General features: G+C 37.1%; 3 protein-coding genes across 3 annotated transcripts; 1 reads left to right on the top strand and 2 right to left on the bottom strand.

Moving 5' to 3' along the window:
* The first annotated feature begins 7155 nt into the window (after window positions 1-7155).
* On the top strand, window positions 7156-11876 carry LOC120416832 (L-threonine 3-dehydrogenase, mitochondrial). Its single transcript, XM_039578718.2, has 3 exons — window positions 7156-7718; window positions 10789-11313; window positions 11371-11876. Exons 1-3 carry the CDS (start codon window positions 7556-7558, stop codon window positions 11781-11783), a joined length of 1101 nt encoding a protein of 366 aa, XP_039434652.1. The 5' UTR covers window positions 7156-7555; the 3' UTR covers window positions 11784-11876.
* On the bottom strand, window positions 11809-13001 carry LOC120416834 (uncharacterized). Its single transcript, XM_039578720.2, has 3 exons — window positions 12553-13001; window positions 12224-12496; window positions 11809-12169 (listed from the first exon to the last, which is right to left on the bottom strand). Exons 1-3 carry the CDS (start codon window positions 12763-12765, stop codon window positions 11888-11890), a joined length of 768 nt encoding a protein of 255 aa, XP_039434654.1. The 5' UTR covers window positions 12766-13001; the 3' UTR covers window positions 11809-11887.
* A 3004-nt stretch (window positions 13002-16005) lies between these two features.
* On the bottom strand, window positions 16006-17070 carry LOC120416833 (caspase-like). The gene is made up of 2 exons (XM_039578719.2): window positions 16911-17070; window positions 16006-16855 (listed from the first exon to the last, which is right to left on the bottom strand). The coding sequence occupies exons 1-2, from the start codon at window positions 16967-16969 to the stop codon at window positions 16018-16020; spliced, it is 897 nt and encodes a 298-aa protein (XP_039434653.1). The 5' UTR covers window positions 16970-17070; the 3' UTR covers window positions 16006-16017.
* Between the last annotated feature and the right edge of the window lie 1938 nt (window positions 17071-19008).

The raw sequence follows: 19008 nt of genomic DNA, 5'->3' as shown, positions 1-19008 counted from the left end.
TGATGTATGTACTTCCCCTACAGTTTGGTGATTTACAAGTTCAATCAAGTCAATAACACATGAATAGCATCACTTCCGTAAGCTCATATTTGTTCTCTGGGTTTCCCCGTAAGTCATAAAACCAACTGAATTTACCAATATTTTTTTAGATTAGGTACCAAAAATTTGCACATCGCTGGAAATAATGAAATGATTTTTATTTTTTTGTTTTTCTTATAAAAATTAATTAACAACATAAACAGTTGGAATAAATCGATAAATCGTCTAAGACAACAGAGACAGTTCAAATGAACTCCTGTGACTTCCATCCAAATTCAGTGACCCGAGCAAATCAGTGCATTCCACCACTTTTTTTCGGTCCCAATCTGATGTAACCAGTCAGACTCCCTCACGACATAAACGGTATGACTAAAGCCCGGTAGGAAGTTCAACGAATGACATTGGCCGTCAAAACTGACTCCGTCCAACGGTGATGTCAGTTATGGGAAAAAAAGACAGAAGCTATTTTATTTTCATCTATTTCTGGGTATTATTTTTGGAGCTAAAACGGCCAGCCCACGACAAAGGCAAACAATAAGAAGATGAAAGGAGGAAGAATGGACTAGATTGTTGTTTGTGGTGTGAATATGCGGTGTGAACAGATTTGACCAGACAACAACTTGGTTAGCTTAACGACGCGGGTTCGGCGCTGATTACGATCATCCGGAACGCTGCGACGCACAATTCACGTGCGCAAATTGGACATGAGCTGACCGTCGGTTGGCGCATGCGTAGTAGGGTTCGTTTTTGACACACCCCCAAAAGTGATTCGGATTTTTTTAAGGGTAAGCTATCAATTTCTGTAACGGTTTCACCAACCGTAACGTGCCGTAACCTTGCCCTGGATGACCCACTTAAGGTCTAATTACGATCAATTCAAGTATTGTTTCCTCTCAGTTCAGAGGCCAGACCGTCATCTTGATTGCATCAACATTCAACGCGAAACATCTTAAACCGATCATCGAGATGGAAAATCGTTCGAACATGTATGTCATTCAAATCGTGGCTCATATTGCTGTTGCAACTGTTGCGCACAGAGAGAAGAGTCGGACAATTTTCCACCGATGCAGCACTTTTCGCAGTTTGTATTGCATTGTCTTTTGCAAACCATTACTTAACATAACGCGTCGTTGTCGTCACCACCAAAGGGGGTAGTAGCGTTTTCCTTCCTAATCTTCGTAGTCGTCGTCGTTCTACGGAAGAGTCTAAGGTTAGGAAAACGGTTTCGAGCGGTGATCATAAGGTAGCGATAGTTTTGTAGCCACCGCACCACCCTCCGAAGAATGGTAATTTTGCCTTTGGTAACCGTTTATCAAAACGTTTCATGTATCGTATCGGCACCTTGCGGGAGGAAATTACTGCAATTTGAATGTTGCCGGAGAGGTTGTGTAAACATCATTGCGTTGAAATGCAGCTGAGCTGAGCTTTGGATAAGGAGGCCTTGGATATTTTGTAGGACTTTATAACCTTTGGTCAAAACAAAGAAACAAGAGATTTTGGAGACTTTATTTAACAATGAGATGAATTTTGAGTTTTAAAAGACCTTGAAAACCTGGAAGCAATCAAAATATTCAGAGACTTTGATGACTTCGAGACTTTGTAGACTTTGGAAACTTTGTAGGATTCCAAGACTTGAAGAAATTAAGAGTTTGGAGACATTGGGGACTTAAATGAATTTTGAAAATTAGACTTTGTCAAATTATGTAGACTATTATAAATTGTAGCATTCTATGGATTTAGAAGACTTAATAGTTTTCAGGGAATTTAGATACCTTGAAGAAACTATCATCTCCGGAGTCTTTGTAGACATTGGAAACATTGTATGATTCTGCAAAATTTGTTACTGTGTAGTTATTGAAAACTTTGGAGACTTTTCATGTATCTGACGAACTTTCTAGAATGTTAAAATTTGTTAATTTTATAGTACTAAATAGACACTTTGTAGATTTTGAAGACGTTTACTTTTTTGGAGATTATGAACTATGGGAAATCTTGAAGATTTTCAAGATTTTGACTATAACTTAAAAGACTGAAGGATTTATGATACTTTGGAAACTTATAAGAATCGAAAAAATTGGAGACTTTAAATTGTTAAGCCATTTTACGGTTTTTGCAACAGCTTATACAAAAAATCTGAGTATTTTGGAACCTTTAAAGACCTTTGTAGTAAATCCACAGGAATTCAAACCTTGGAAACAAAAATATCCTTAGACATATTTTTTAAATCTCACTTTTTAGATAAGTTGATCTTGGGCTAAGCTGTTAGAATATTTGAAGGAATGCGCAGAGCAGAATTAAAAAAAATTAGAATATATTCAAACTTCTTGTTGCGTGAATCCTTTAAAAACACGTGCTTGCCATTACGTAGTAACCTCCTGAAAAATGCAACATCATCCGATATTTTTAATTTTTTCTTCCTCCTTTGATATCAAACCTGTTTCGCTGGGATCGTCTGCCAAAATCCCGCGAGGTCACTCGAAATTGTGTGCACACTTTTCTTTGTGCTGCAGTCCGTTGGCGAGAACAGGTTTCAAATTCTGTCCACTCTGCGAACACCTTCGTCGGAGAGGCAAAAAGGATCGTACGTCATCAATTTACTGTGTCGTTGTCGTTGCGGTTGTCGATGTCTGCGGAAATTATTATTCAAGTTCAGATTCCTGAGAACTTCGGATAGTGGGTGAACAGTATTTAAAATTTGGCCAAATTTGTTTTATCATTTCTTCAACAAATGAAATCATTTTGTTTAGATATTGATAAAAATACTGTTTGGAAAAAATAATTAGTTTGAATGTTTCTGATAAATCCAACCGGTTTAATTTTTTCTTTGCAAAAAAACACCTAAGTTAATAACAGCGTTCACCCCCTTTCAAACCGACTATCAAATCGATCAGCAGTAAAACGACTTGCTGGGGGCCCGTCTCTTGCGTTAATATCGTGTATATCGCCGACTTGCAAGTTCTGGGGCTATCGAGTTGTGTAGCAACAGTGTGGCGCAGCACGTGAATCCGTTCTAACTAAACTCTTTCAACGACTTCCAGCGGTGGTGGCGTTGCGATGGTCGTCGAGCTCTGCTATCACTAACGGCTCGCAACAACTTGTTCGATGACGGTGAGTCAATTTGAGATTTCTTAGGAGTAGTTATCTAGATTATTGCCATCTTTTTGTTTTTTGTTTTGTTTTTTACACACATATCTATTGGTCAGAATTGCAGTGTCTCATAAAAATTACAATCGAAAAGGCTATATTTTTATTATGAATCTAATGTTACCGAAAAGATTCAATTCCTACTCAAAACAAGTTTTTTTATAAACCCTCTTCGATATGAATGAAACTTTCTAGCCATTTTGTGTATATGCAGCCAGTGGCACTCGAGAATGACATTTGAGAAGGACGTAAGTTATATAAGTATTATTGTTTCTTGTTGATTAGTTATAACCGTCTTGAATTTTTTTAATTAATTGTTTCGAAAATAGATTTTTGGACATTTTTAACATTTTACATAAATAAAAACAAATAAAAAGAATACGTCATCGCTTTGAATTTCAAGTTGATGGGAAATATTTGAAAAAAAAATACAATTTTTTTTTAAACTTTGAATTTTTCTACAATGTCAATTTATAAATATTTTATGTACTAAAATATTTTTTCATCTGCTAAATTGACTTTTGAAAATTTTTGAACATTTTCCATCAATTATATGCATTATTATGGCGAAATATATGGAAAAACAGTTCACACTCGATTTTCCGAAGGCCTTGGCAAAATTACACTTCGGGTAATCGAAACTTCGGATAATCGAATTACGAAAAATCTATTTTTTTCCGCTGTCTTATTTTTGATTGTTGAGGTTAAGTATGATCCCTAAACTACTCTAAAGTGATTTAGATTTTTTAAATCCAAAAATGGTCAAAATGGTGGTGATTAAATATTGAAAAAATGCATTTTTGAGTTTAGGGAGTCGTGGATTGCCTGGCCCAAGTCATCTGCATTACCGATCTATGGCTGTACAATTTCAGAAGAAATCGTTAGCAAGAGAAAGGTATTTCGCTTCAAAGGTTCTTGAGATATATGGTGGTTACTAACCGAACCGTCTCAGTTGAAATATACTGTGGTCATGGCCAAGTCCTGCCAAGACGGGGGTTCAAATACATCATACATACATACAAAAAATAAATTTTTGAGTTTAATTGGCAATCAAATATTCAAATTTGACTTATATGGGGTCGCAGCACTCGAATTTGATGTTAAAAAAAGATAATAAAAAAATACGAAAATTTTACTTTTGTTCATGATTCGATTATCCGAAGTTCCATACATGCTTTCGGATAATCGAACTTCGGATAATCGAAACTTTGGATAATCGAGGCTTCGGATAATCGGATACAGTCCAGTAGTAGCAGCTATTTTAAACAGTTTTTGTTGCTCTCGCTTAATTGATTGAAATTAACTGAATTTATTTCATCGAATGATTGTAATTGAATAGTTTTGTAGTTGTAAGGATGTCCAAAACTCGGACTTTTGTCAATAGTTAAGAAAATTGCATTTGATTAGTACAACAAATAAACATGAATTGAATTGAATTGAATTATTTGAAAAATACGTAAATTTCTTTAAAACATGTTTTTTGCATTATTTTGCCCTAAAATATTTTAAACTACTTGATATTTCTGAAAAAAATATCATTTCAATACATTTTCATACATACAGAAGCATAGACCAGTTCATAAAATTTCAAGACATTGCACAGTGGGAAAAAAGGGCATGATTTCACGCAAACCATCGATTGATATACACCAAAAGCTTCGTTTTTGCACCAGGAACAATAATCCGATGAAAAATCGCACTGCACGGACCGGTGGCCGGAGTACAGGCCACCGGAAAAATCCGGATTTTTGGAAAATAGTATCAGATTTATCCAATTGTGAACTGATACGCTTTCTTCTACCGTGAATAGTCATGTAGAACAATCCTAGAATAATATTAAAAACCATAGGACACATCGGAACCGGTTCCACCGATCTCCGGTGGCCACATCCGGAACCGTAGTGGAAAACAGCATAAACTAGTCGTGCGACGTATTAAACTTCTTGATTTTGGATGGAGAGTATTTTTAAGATGTATTTTTGCTTCTGTCATCGGTTCCCAGGTTCTCCGGTGGCTACATCCGTATATCATATTTGGCAAATTCCTGAAACAACTCTTGCGACATATAAAACTTCTTGTTTTTAAAAGAGGTGTGTATAACTCATGTCCCCATCCAAAATCAAGAAGTTTGATACGTCGCATGCCTGGTTAACACCGTTACCTAATGCGGTTCCGGATGTGGCCACTGGAGATCGGTGGAACCGGTTCCGATGTGTCCAATGGTATTTAGTATTATTCCAGGATTGTTTTGCATGACTATTCATGGTAGAAGAAAGCGTATCAGTTGACAATTGGATAAATCTGATACTTTTTCCTTAAATCCGGATCTTCTGGTGGCCTGTACTCCGGCCACCGGTCCGTGCAGTGCGATTTTTCATCGGATTATTGTTCCTGGTGCAAAAACGAAGCTTTTGGTGTAAAGCAATCGATGTTTTGCGAGAAATCATGTTGCGGTAATTTTTTGAGCCCTTTTTTCCCACTGTGCATTGTACAAAAACTTGGAAAAAACTTCTGAATGATCAAAAAGGGTTAAACCTTCGCATAAAATTTTTAGTTCTTAGAGAAAAAAATATAAGTATTTAAATTTCTTTGAATCTTAATTTTAACTGTGAACCTTGATTTTTATATTTTGCACCCAATGAATATTTTTATGTAGGGGAAGGTGGGGCAAGTGCAATAAGCTAAGGAAATGCTCGTTTAAACTAATTAAAAATCATCAATCATCTTTCTACAGGTCTTGACTAAGACTTTGTAGACAAAACAAGTTTAAAAAAAAAATGTTTTGCACCATAAAAAAAGATTTTAAACTTATTGATTTTCAGTACGTTCTGCTCAACTAATGGGGCAAGACGAACATCCCGATGGGACAAGAGGAACAATGCATGAAACAGCATGTAAATTTGCAAGCAATTGAACTGTTATCACTTAGACATTTGACATTTGTTAGAAAGTATTCAAACGTTTCTTCAATTTGTAGATGAAATAAAAATGTTTTACAAGTAATTTGATCGTTTTTTCGAAAAAAAATTATTAAGAAGATAAATGGTAAATTTTCAAAATATTTCTTTTTTTTGTATGGATTTTTTTTTATCAGATTTAAATAATTTATTTCCCAATAAAATTTGTAGTTGTAGCAATTCGTATTTTAAACTTGCCTTACCTGAACTATGTTTCTTAAAAGTATTGAATTTCTTTGATAAATATTTAATTTTGATATTTTGCACTTAGGCCGTTCCAAATATTTTTTAAGCTTATGTTGCCGATTTTTTGTAAAATAAAAAAAAGTACAGCACAAAGTATTTTTTTGCGAAAAATAAGATCCAGATTTTATCAATTTCCAATAAGGTTAATACAAATATTTGTTCAATGCAAATATTTTCTTTGTTTAAAACTTAGATTTTTTGAAAACTAATGATTGCAAACTGGCTGTATTGCTGTATAATGCATTTTCCATGCCTTTTTGCATTGAAATGTTGAAATCCTGGCTTGTTTTTATTTTTTTATATTTTCTAGATTTAAATCTAATAAAATAAAATAAATCAGGGTCAAAACTTCTTTTTGAATTGTAATATTTTTTTATTTTTTTCCTAGTGAAATCTTCAAAGATTTATAACTTTTTAAAATTTTAATGTTTTATTTTCGAGGTTTTACTCAAATTTCTTGATTTATTTTCACCTTATACGGTAAAAAAAAAACTTGTTTAAAAACATTTATATTTATGTAACAACTTTTTTTATGAATAGATTAATTCTTGATTTTAAAGATGACATATATGGGAAAGAATGAAACTATATCATTCAAATTCAGATAATTTTCTTAAAAGCCTGTAAACGTTTATTAACATTTACTTCACAATCAACCCACCGCTTTCAGAACATTTATCATCGCGCAGCGAAATTTCGATCAAACTTGGCGAAATTGGTCGAGCGCGCGCTCGCGCATGATATCCGAACCTGAACCGCTCCTGCTGGAACCAGTGGTTGATTAGCGCTTGAACTGGACGGTCCAGCACACATTCTTCTCGCCAGAGCAAACTTGGACGTAGGTCCTTCAATCTTGAACTCCCCTCTCTCTTTCTCTGGCGCGCGTAATTTTAGCCTTTCTCGAGGAAGCTATTTTTGTCCGGAAAAACTCTACGGCTTCCCGCGACACATCTGGTGAAACCATCCCCTCAACAATCCCCTAATTTTAGGAGTGCCAATCACTTGTCAATCGATATCTCGCGCGGGGGGAAATCTTCGTGACCGCGGAAAAACTCGCCGCGCGAAAATTATCAGTTAGAAGTTCGCGGGTTGGCTGATCGGTCAGACGGACTAGCGCGAGTACCTTAAGGTGTTTGTTAAGCAGTGGAGTTTAGTGAAAAGTACAAAAAATGATCCTGAAGAAGCTGCTAACCGGAAGTGGGAGTGTCGTCGGGTTGGTGCGACAACTTGGGGGAAGTGGCGTCACGACGACGACAACGGTTGTGAGGACCAGCCAACAGCAGCGATTCTTTTCCATCGGGAAGAAAAGCAGTCCCAAGATATTGATCACAGGTGAGTTTGATATATGGGTCACGTGCGAGGTTCCCCAGGGAACTGTGACCTCGTTGTGGAGCGTTGTTAATCGTGTAATGTAACAGCCTTAATAGGGTTATACAAATGTAGAAAGTTATTAAAAGTTAAAACATTCCAGCCAATCTTGAGTTATTGGTTGACTTTGAAGTTTTATAGCCAGTGAAGGTCTACGACTCTATTTGGCGACCCCAGCGCTGATGTAATTTAATTTATTTCAATTGAGAATGATTCTCGAGCGCACCATGCTGGCCAGAGGGATGTGGTTGAACTGTCACTGAAGTGTTGTTTCTAAGCAATAGTGTATACGAGAATATGTATGCAAATTGTCGATCTTGACCGCGTGGAAGGCACGATAGACCTTAGAACTGGATACTAGGCGGGGAGGAAGACTGGGACTAGATTGTTGTTGCTAGCCTTCAATTAACTTAAAGATTTATTAGATTGGACTTGAGAAGTAGTTGTCTGTTATGTTTTAGGAAGTGATCGAATTGATTTTTTTTAAAGATATCTACAGGGTGCCAAAAATTGTTATAACTTGAATAAAAATATCCCAAAACTACAACAAAAAATCAATTTGAAATGCCTTTTCATCTGTGAATGAGAGTAAACGTATTTGATTAAGGTTTACCTGAACTTGTTTTGAGTTTATTCTTGATATCGTTTTAGATCTAATGCAACGAGAATCATTAAAGTTGTAATTTCAATAGCCAAAACATTTTGTTTTTTAAGTTGCTTTATTTTAAACTGAACGCATACAAAAAAGATATTAAATCAAGAAAACAAATCCAGAAGACGATTGTGAACTTGATCAATAAATATGCTATGTTTTAGAAAGTTGGGCGAAATTGACTCAAACTCACTGTAGAACACAAAAATAAAAAAATAAATTCTCGATTAAATTTTCAAAAGGCCCTATCTGCATAGGAAACCCATGAGGGATATGTTGTTTTGAAAATTTAATCTAGAATTAAGTTTATACATTTTCAAAAAATTGCTGAAAAAACATTCAACAGATTTTTTATTGCAAACTCTGGGATTTCACTGAATTTCACTTTAACTATGGGAATATTTTGACCAATTTTTATCAAGGATCACTATTTTGTACAAGATATGTGGACTTTATACCAAATCTTTTTTTAAAAGTAAAAATTTTTAAAGTTGATTTTTTAAATATGTATATTAGACTGTAACAAAAATGACTTTTTGGCGGGCATTCAAGGGTTTTTTTTCCGGTGGGCGTATTGAGCCCAAATCCAAAATAGCTTGATCGGACGTAACAGGAGCTGGCGCTTTGCATTTGAATTTTAAATGGGATTTAACCCGCAAAAAAAATTCAAAAAGGTCACTTTTTGAGGCATATAGAGCTTTATGACGTTTCGCGTACGCACACTAGCGCACCATTTGGTTTTGCTGGCTGACAAAATTTAAGCTCACTTTATTTTCTTGTACGTACACGCAATACTTACGCACATAGAATGCTCTATTGGCCAATGATGCGTTTATTTTTATCACTGGCGTGTAGGCCAGATCCTTGCGCATGTTTTGGTATATATAACATTGAAGTTTTGAGCATCCTAGAGCTCGGTACAGGCCTTCAAAGTTTGGCATTTTTTCGAAAAATCGGCCCCAGCAAAAAAGATATGCGTCGCGCCCCGCGACGCCCTAGACGCCATTTGATTTTGTTGGGGTCAATTTTTCGAAAAAAATTCAAACTTTGAAGGTTTGTACCGAGCTTCAGGGTGCTCCAAATTTCAATGTTACATAAACCAAAAGATGCGCAAGGATCTGGCCTACACGCCAGTAATGTTGAAAATAAACGCTTCAGTGGCCAATATGCCTCAAAAAGTGACCTTTTTGAAAAAAATCCTTTTTTTTACGGGTTAAATCCCATTTAAAATTCAAATGCAAAGCGCCAGCTCCTGTTACGTCCAATCAAGAAAATCAACAATTTGTTTCGAGAATTTCCTAAGTGTCTATGACTCTTTTTTTATAATTATTGTACGATTAGTTCCTAACTGAACTCGGTCGTTACAAACGACCGTCGAAATAGGCGGCGGGTCAGATGCGAAATTGAAAATGTCAAAACCTCTCCTACCTTACTTCGTCTTTCCATCCAGTCGCAGCTTTGTTGACAAATACACGGAGCACTTGTTCGCATGATGGCGGCATTGAGCCAGAACCAGGAATGATCATATAATAAAAAAATCGAAACATTTTTCAAGAAAGATAATATTTTTCCAACATGATAAAAATATTGCAAGAATCTATTTATTCCAACATGATAAAAATATTGCAAGAATCTATTTATGATGTTAGAGAAGTGATTAGAGATAACATTTGTCAGCCATAACTTTTCTTTGAATTGAACTTTTTCACACCAATTGGGCACCCCTAGGCCTATCCACGACCGTTTCCAACGGCCGCGAGAAGATGCTAGAAAATCCATCTAAATCCACAATATTTATTTGAACATTATTTTGGCCATGAAATGTGGTCTTTGTGCAAAAACTTTTTTCAAAGGTTAAAATTTTCAAAGTTGATTTTTTTAATTATTGATATTGGAATATTGTTTTAATTATTGGCATATCAATAATTAAAAGAATCCAACAATTTGATCGAAAATGTTGTACGAAATATTTTATTAATGTTTTTATCGCTAGAACATTCAAACATTCTGGTTATTTACTCACCTGGACTTTTTTTTAACTCGTGATGTTCTTAAGCAAACTCCTTGTGTTTATATATCAATTTTTTTGTAATTGTCTGCTGTAAAACTTTGTAGAACATTGTTACACTCTAAAAAATAACCCTGCAACCTTAGAAAAAACACGAAATTTTAAAATGAAAATTTTTGTTCTAAAGGAAAAAATGACCCTTCTGGGTTAATGTAGATTCGAAAAGTACATTAATTAATAATGACAAGAAAGGACTTGGGGCGTATTCTAACCGCAAGTTCTTCCAGGATGCTTTCTTCGGACTGGCTGCGCTTGTGTTCGATTAGATTAGATTAGATTTAACGTTTTTATTACACTTTCTTTGTCTTCAAAAGGCGGACTCGGCCAGCTGGGGACGGAGTGCGCGAAGCTGCTGCGCGGCACCTACGGCGAGGACAGCGTCATCCTGTCCGACATCATCAAACCGAGCGAGGAGATCGTCAACAGCGGGCCGTACATCTTTGCCGATATTTTAGACTTTAAGGGCCTGCAGAAGATCGTGGTCGATCACCGGGTCGACTGGATCATCCACTTTTCCGCCCTGTTGAGTGCCATCGGCGAGCAGAACGTCCCGCTGGCCGTGCGCGTCAACATCGAGGGCCTGCACAACGTGATCGAGCTGGCCAAGCAGTACAAACTGAGGGTGTTCGTGCCGAGTACGATCGGAGCGTTCGGGCCGGACAGCCCGCGCAATCCGACGCCAAATGTGACCATCCAGCGCCCGCGGACGATTTACGGAGTGTCGAAGGTGCACGCAGAGTTGATTGGGGAGTATTATCACCATAAGTTCGGGCTGGACTTTCGCTGTTTGCGGTTTCCGGGAGTCATCTCGAGCGATCCGCCGGGCGGTGGCACCACTGGTAAGATTTTTTGAGATTCAGTGAGAATTACAGATTATGAGAGGTCTTTTCTTGTAGACTACGCCGTGGCGATCTTCTTCGAGGCGCTCAAATCGGGCAAATACGAGTGCTACCTCAAGCCGGACACGCGGCTGCCGATGATGTACATTGACGACTGTTTGCGGTCGCTGCACGAGTTCATGACCGCACCGGAGGAGAAGCTAGAGCGCCGGGTGTACAACGTGACGGCCATGTCCTTTACGCCGGAGGAGCTGGTCAACGAGCTGGCGAAGCATATTCCAGAGATCCACGTGAGCTACCGGCCCGACTCGCGCCAGGCCATCGCAGACTCGTGGCCACAGGTCTTTGACGACCAGGACGCGCGCCGTGACTGGGGCTGGCAGCATCAGTACGACTTGGAGAAGCTGGTCAGCCTCATGGTCAAAGATGTGCGGGAGAATTACGTGAACAAGGGACTAAGCAATGTTTGAAATCGGAATTACCCGTACACACGCGCATGTTCATACCTTTCAACTTTATTACTTGTATGCAATCTTGAATAAAAGTGCTCTTTCGAAATATTCCACGAATCGTTTCATGGCTTGCTTTGCTTACGCGCGTGGGCTGATTTAAGCCAATTTTCGCACTTATTTTTCGATTCCTCAATCTGGTTCCACGGAACTTCATCCCGGGTCAGCCAATCGAAGCGCCGATCGTCGTACAGGTTGTAGTAATTGTTGGACATCGGAAAACCATTCTCCACCGAAACGGCATCCAACATACGCCACACGCCAGAGAGTGAATCGTTGTCCGGACCAGCGAAAGATTCCTCCGAGGCAGCTCGCCGGGGACGACGTTCCTTCTTCTTCTGGGCTTCCTAGAATAATACAAACTATTATATTTATTTCTCAAATTACCAATTCAGCCATACCTTCCGCTTCTTCTCCTCCACGTGGTACGTCAAATCGCACTGCTTCAGCAAATCGTCAATAAATTCGCGAAACTTTGGGCTAAACTGCCCAGGGTCGTGCAGAAGCATCAACTCATCCTCGGTGGAATCCCGCTCACCCTCATCTACGATAAAAGGAGGCTCTTCTTCCTCCAGCCCGTCCCTCTTCTCTGCCATCATTTCGTCGTAAACCTTGCGAAACTCCGGCGTGAATTGGTTCAGCAGAATCTCATCCCCTTCGTCGTCACCTGGTTTCTGAATATCACAAAATATTTTTAAATTCTTACAAACGAAATGAACACCCAATAAACCTTCGTCCTCTGGTCCAGCAAAATGTAAGATTCGTCCAGGTCGGAAAACGGTTCCGACAGGGCGCTGTACTCGGACCCGTGCTCGTCCTGAGTGCCGCCGCACCCCAGCTTGGGCATTTCCGACTCCGACAGTGGGCGCAGAATGTCCAAGATGTTGTCGGAGAAGCGCTTCCGGATCAGTGGATCCTCGCTGGTGTTTTCGTAACCGTCCATTACGAAGTTAATTTAATATCTAAAGAAAATAGCTTGCAAGTGAATCAAGTTCTAAAACTTCCGACTTGGACGGGTGTTGGATCGATACTGGAGCCAATGGTTAACTTGGTATCCAGGAAGGGAAAACACGTGGTAAACTTGACATTGGTGGAGTGCGGCGTGCTCCAGTTATTGTCGTGTCCATAACGACCGTTATTCAACGTGGGCTGATATTTTTTTGTGCTTTTTCTAAATATGATAAAGCATTATTCTACACATTGAATTCATCTATTTTAAATTACTGAGAAAAAATCACATATTTTCAAACTTTTCAAATTTAAAATCTTATCAATACTGTTTGAGCTGTTTGGAAAAAGTGGTCCAAATGAATAACACTGAAAAAACCATACATTTTTTTAAACTATCTACAACGAAAGGTATGAAAAAAAAAAATCTATTATAATATTCTGAATCTGCACAAGAGAAAAATCGCGAATAAGACAGCTTCACAATAAAAAAAAATGTATAACTATTTTATTTTCGACTGCTTCTTTCGAATCATTTAAAAATTTAAAAATTTCCTGAAAACTTTAGGAGAAGAAATATTTTTTTGTATCGAAAAAAAAATGAAAAAATTTATTCCCTGGGCTTTGTCATAATGAGTGTCATAGGTTTGATGCTTGTTTGGAAAAGAGTATGACTTGATTCGATGTGGAATTAAAATCGAAGTGTTCAGTATATTGCTGAAGCTTCCATTTTTACACATGGACACCACTTCATGCTGCGAGAACCCACTTTGGCGCAGTCTCAGGGCTTAATCGATGGCCGGTAAGCTGTCATCGAGACAAGGAGGTTCTCCGATAGTGGAAATATCACATTTGTACAATGAACCGCTACATATGTGATTTTTCCCTATCTTGATGTGGGTGTCAGGTTAGGATGCGGGTTTTTAAAAAAATTAGTTTTTGTAGAATTTAGGATTTTAACTATAAATATCAACTTTTAATACTTTCCTTTAGTTATTTAGGGACAAAATTAGTAACAGTGAATTCAGTAATTCTATCAGAATCGGTGATTTTCATTCAGGTAGCATACAAACCATTTTGATTTGTCAAAATTTCCGTAGAGTCTCGATCAATCAATAGTGAAATGATAGCGGACTAAGTTCGTTGATCTGTTGAACTAACGGTTGCCGGATTATGATTGTATCGACCATTGTTGCGAATCGAGGATCTACTGGAATTCTGACGATCAAATGGTCGTCTCTATTTCAATTCACGACTTGTAAAATATGAACTGTTATTAATTATTTTTTTTTGTTTTTTTTAAAAAGAAGTCAGACAGGTTTTACAAGAAACGTTTTTTTGGCTATTAATTAAAATGTCGGGGATTTGAGATAAGAGTAGCTTTCGGATAGCTTGCTTTAAATCTTGTATTCAATTCAAGTTAGGTAGTTATCCGCAAATGAAAATATGGACTTATATGAATAATTGAACATTTTGGACTTATGAATAACACACAGCTGTGCATTTATTCTAGAGTCAGATCCATACAGCGTCAGTGTTTATTTGGTCGAAGTGTACTAATTCATTGGCAGATCTGATTCTAGTTGTAATGTACGACAAGACTACGGACGTGACAGGACGAGGGCCCAGTTTAGAGGTTTCGACATCAACGATGTGCGGCTGGATCACTCTCCCAAAAAAAAAAAAAAAAAAAAAAATACAATAGCCAAATTTGTAATGAGGAACCATTGACAGAAAATTAAATTGTGTTTAATTGATATCCGAAAGCCAAACCTAACCTAAAAATCTACTGATGGTCGAATAAACAGCGGGTTAATTAATATCAATAAATAAAACATCAAAAATCTGATTGTTTTTATGAAAATCATGGCTTAAAGATGCGAGTTTTTGTCCCTTAACCCTTTCAGGCCTGAGGGGTTGAAATAATATCTAAGAAATATCAAAATTTCCCCAACTAGCCTATAATTTTCGTATAGTCCATAGAATTATTTTCCCGTCATAAACAATTTTTTTTAATTCGGGCCTGAAAGGAAATTTAAAAAAACTTTTTTCACAAATGATTTTTGGTAAAAAAAGGGTTTTTACAAAATTGGCGAATAACATATTTACTGTGTTTTTATCTTTGTCTGAATAGTCCTCATTAATAGCTTCAACTTTGCCAAAGACACTAAATCAATAAAAAAAATCCTTCAAAAGATTGTGTGGATAATTGCCAAAATTGATTAGACACTTCAATGGGTACCAATGACCCAAATGGCTTTTTTAGTCATAAAGAAGCCCCCCTAAAAGTTTGAACCAAATTAAAAAAAATACAAATGAAATCCTTTTTCGGAGCTCGGGAAGATTTGCTCATATGAAATAACTAATAGATAGTGGTCATTCAACAAAAAAAAAAAAAGATGAATCCTGCTGAAATTTTAGTTGGCAGATTGTTTTTTTTATATTGAATTACATTATATGTTAAAATGCTCATAAAAAATGATTCATGTTGAATAATTTGGACAATTTGAATTTTATCAAAAACGAAGATTGATCATAAATATAATGTCATATATGTGTCACCATCGATATACAAGTTTGACAACATTCCATATCGTCTGCCAAATCTTCTTACCAGGTCACTTCAACACAACAACCAATAAGTAAACAACGCAGTTATCTGTTCGGCAGGGGTAGTGCCATACATAAGTCACAAGCTGTTGACTGCCGTTATTCAATTTAACCATACATTTGAGTAATTATTGCTGTAACAGGAACTGATAGATGTTGAGTTTCTTTTAACAAAATGATTAATCATAATATTTGGACACAGTTTCGCATTATAATTGTTATAGAGGAGAAAAGAAACTCGCGACAAAATTTTGAGGCTAGGAATTTTGACAGGTATGATTTTCATAAAGTATTCGCCTCCTTTTCTCTCCCATCAGAAAACTGGGGACAAGGTAGCTGTCAAACTAGGCCAAAATGTTAAAGTCACTCACAAAATGAACTTTGAGTGATTTGAGTTCATTTCTGACGTCACGATTTTCTCCTCTATTGCACAAATAATTTTTTGAACACCTTTTTAATTCATTTTAATGGTTACTATTCATAAAAAAAACTGACAGTAGTGACAGTGATTATCGTTTCGTACTCACGTTTCTAAGTTCATCGAACGAATACTACCAAGCTGTTATCAATCGCCTATCACACCTTCCGTGTGTTCGTCCACATGCTGAATCACTTCAGGTGAAAACTTATCTATCCTTTATTCTATTGCAGTCACTACTTTGCTTTTTGTTTTCTTTGTAAAGTAAAAGGTTTTTGTCAACATCGATATTAGACAAGGCATCTGCTTCATGGCGTCCATTTTCTCATTGTTGGGCACGAACGATTGATACTCGAAGGCCGTCCGCCGGGCCACACCGGTCAACAGCGTCAACAGATCACGAACCCGCCCGTTCTCCTTGAACTCCCTGCACATCGACTGAATGAACCACGAGCCTTGTTTTGGGTTACGCCACGAGTAGTGCCCATCGTACGTGGAGTACATCACCAGAAGATCCGCCATCGCTGGAATCGAGTACGACACTTGCTCCTTCTTTGAGTCGACCATGTCTTTGGGTCCGTCCGTCTTGAGCGTGACTCCTTCATCAAACTCCTCTCCACGACAAGCTTGGATGAAAAACATCTTGGGCTTACCAATCAACGAAGGGCAGGCGTTCCCGACAAAGTTCTTCCACAGCGCGTCCACATTGTACTTGCTGTCCCTGGCGTACAGAACTCCCTCTTCACCGTGAGACATTACGACCACCACCAGGCAGTCGCTGTCCGAGTGATCCTCTAGAGACCACTTCTTCAGCGTCTCCAGTACCTCCTTCCGACTCAAATCTTCGTACACGTGCACGTTAAAGTCCAATTCGTACAACGCGGTGCAAATGTCATCCCGATCCTTGTCCGTTCCGTTCCGCTTGGCCATCGCCGTAAAGTTCATGTGGCTAAACACCAGCGCCTGGCCGCGGCGTCCATTCGTCGTATCGTAGTACTCCTCCAAAGTAGGCCGTGAGACGGGCTTCTCTTTGGCGGCAGGTCGAGATGAGTTTGATCTGAAAACACGCATCAATCTAGTAGGCTGGTCTTTCTTGCTTCATAGCATCTTACTTGTTCCCAAATCCCAAAACATCCAATTCATCCGCACTCTTGGATCCGTCAGTGTCCATTGCGACTTTCTTGCTTCAATACGATCTGATTTTCACCTCAATCAATTCAATACTGAATTTCCGACGTTCAAACGCGCTACCTCGGCGGAGAAAGAAATCGAAACTGAGACCAACTGATAAGCTGCTGGTGCACAGTTAAGCGTGATATCGCGTTTATCGCGCATCAAGTTCAAAGATAACGAACGTTGTTCTGTGTGTACATAACGACGGTTTAAAAAACGTCATTTTACTATAAATATATCACACACTCTAATCTTCACGACCCCGTTTTTTTCTTCTTAACAAGAACTCATAGTAAACAAATGTTCTTGGTATGAATCATGGTGTAGTTATGTAAAGTTCAAATGGTCTGCAAATGAAAGGAAGTGATGTCATTTGTATGTTTAGCCTGATAATGTTATATAAATAAGTGGTTTCAATTTCATTTCAAAATAATTTTTCACGGCGCAAAAATCAAAATTTCGCGCCATGACATTGAAAAAAATTAGAATTTAATGACATTCTAAAAATTACTTGAAAAAATAGAAATATTAAATCATAAGCCATGGAATCTTCCCTTCCCAGTTGTTTTACAATCATTAGTTTTCAATATATCTAAGGCCGTTGCAAATATTTTTCAAAGTTTAGTTCACAAAACAACTGTTATCATTCCAAATAAGGAGTATTTTGCAAAGGTCCAATAAACAAAAAAAAAACTGTTTTTTTATGTTTTTGAAAACCATCAAGTTGGTCATTCAACGTGGTCTAAAAACATCAAAAAAGCAAATAAAAAAGGAATTTTGTTTTTTTTTACTTTTTCAACAGAAACTTCAGTAATTGATTTTTTTAACTGTTTTTGTGTACTCCACGAACTGAAACTAAAAAAAATACTTGAGACGACCCAAGATATTTTTTTTCAAAGTTATTGTAACAAGGTATTTCATTGAAATTGACCGAAACAATTACATTTAATTTAATACAAGCTAAAGTTTTAATGAATCAAATAAACACATTATTTTTCGTTTTTCTTACTTTTAACATCCTATTCGAGTTCTGCGACTCAATTTGTGTGTGGATGCTTACCTGTTAGATTACCAAATGCATTTTCTCAATATTTCATTTTGTCCACTATCTTAGGTTATAAAATTCCAAATCACTTGAGAGCTTTTTTGGGTCATACTTGATTTCAACAATCCAAAATAAGAAACGATTTTTTTTTCTTGATTCGAATTTTGATAATTATAATTCGAAGCCTAATTATCCGAGAACTTTGGATAATATTGGCTGGATTGTATAAGTTTGTAAAAAAAATGACTTTTCTACTGATATTGAGAGGTTTGTTCGAGTAGTCCGCCTCGGCTCTCTAACCTACAGTAGGATTTCAAGATATTTTCATAAAAAGTGCGCCTTTTTTTCTGAAAAAGTTAAAAATGAAACGCAGTGTGCAAATTGTACGATTAATAATTTTATTTTTATTTATAAAGACATGTTGAAAGAGAAACTGTTTAATTTAAAAAATTTAACTTATGCGGACCTTCTAGCTCTTATTTCGATGGTCGTTCAGAGGCAACAACCCAAATATGAGTTTGAATAGACGCAACAATATCAACAGTGGAGTTGTTGGAATTTAACCCGTGAAGTTCTAACTTTCAAAAATTGCACATTAGCAATTTCTGAGAACTGTTGAAAGATGATGAGTTTGATATTTAAAATACGCCATATATTTCTTTAAATTATTTTCACGGGTTGCGACTTTTTAAGATCACATTTGGGATTTGAGCTTGGTATGTTCACTGAATCAAACCAATAAGCTTCCGCAATAAAGTAATTTTGTTTTATCCTTGTTTGCATTTTAATTTCCGTTTTCGCTTTCTTTTTTTTCGTAAAAGTGGAACGATTTTGTCAGCATTGACAATATGCAAGGCACTTGTACTGGATTATTATTAGGCTCCGAAAATTTGTACCCAAAGACAGTTCTACGAATAACTCTGGTCAGAAGCGTCAAAAGTTCTCGATTCTGATTATTGTCATTCAGCTCCTTACAAAGCGACTGGATAAAA

This window comes from Culex pipiens, chromosome 2 (assembly GCF_016801865.2).
Source record: "Culex pipiens pallens isolate TS chromosome 2, TS_CPP_V2, whole genome shotgun sequence".
Taxonomy (NCBI): domain Eukaryota; kingdom Metazoa; phylum Arthropoda; class Insecta; order Diptera; family Culicidae; genus Culex; species Culex pipiens.
The sequence above is the reverse complement of the archived record's forward strand: the minus strand, read 5'-3'. Positions and strand labels throughout refer to the sequence as shown.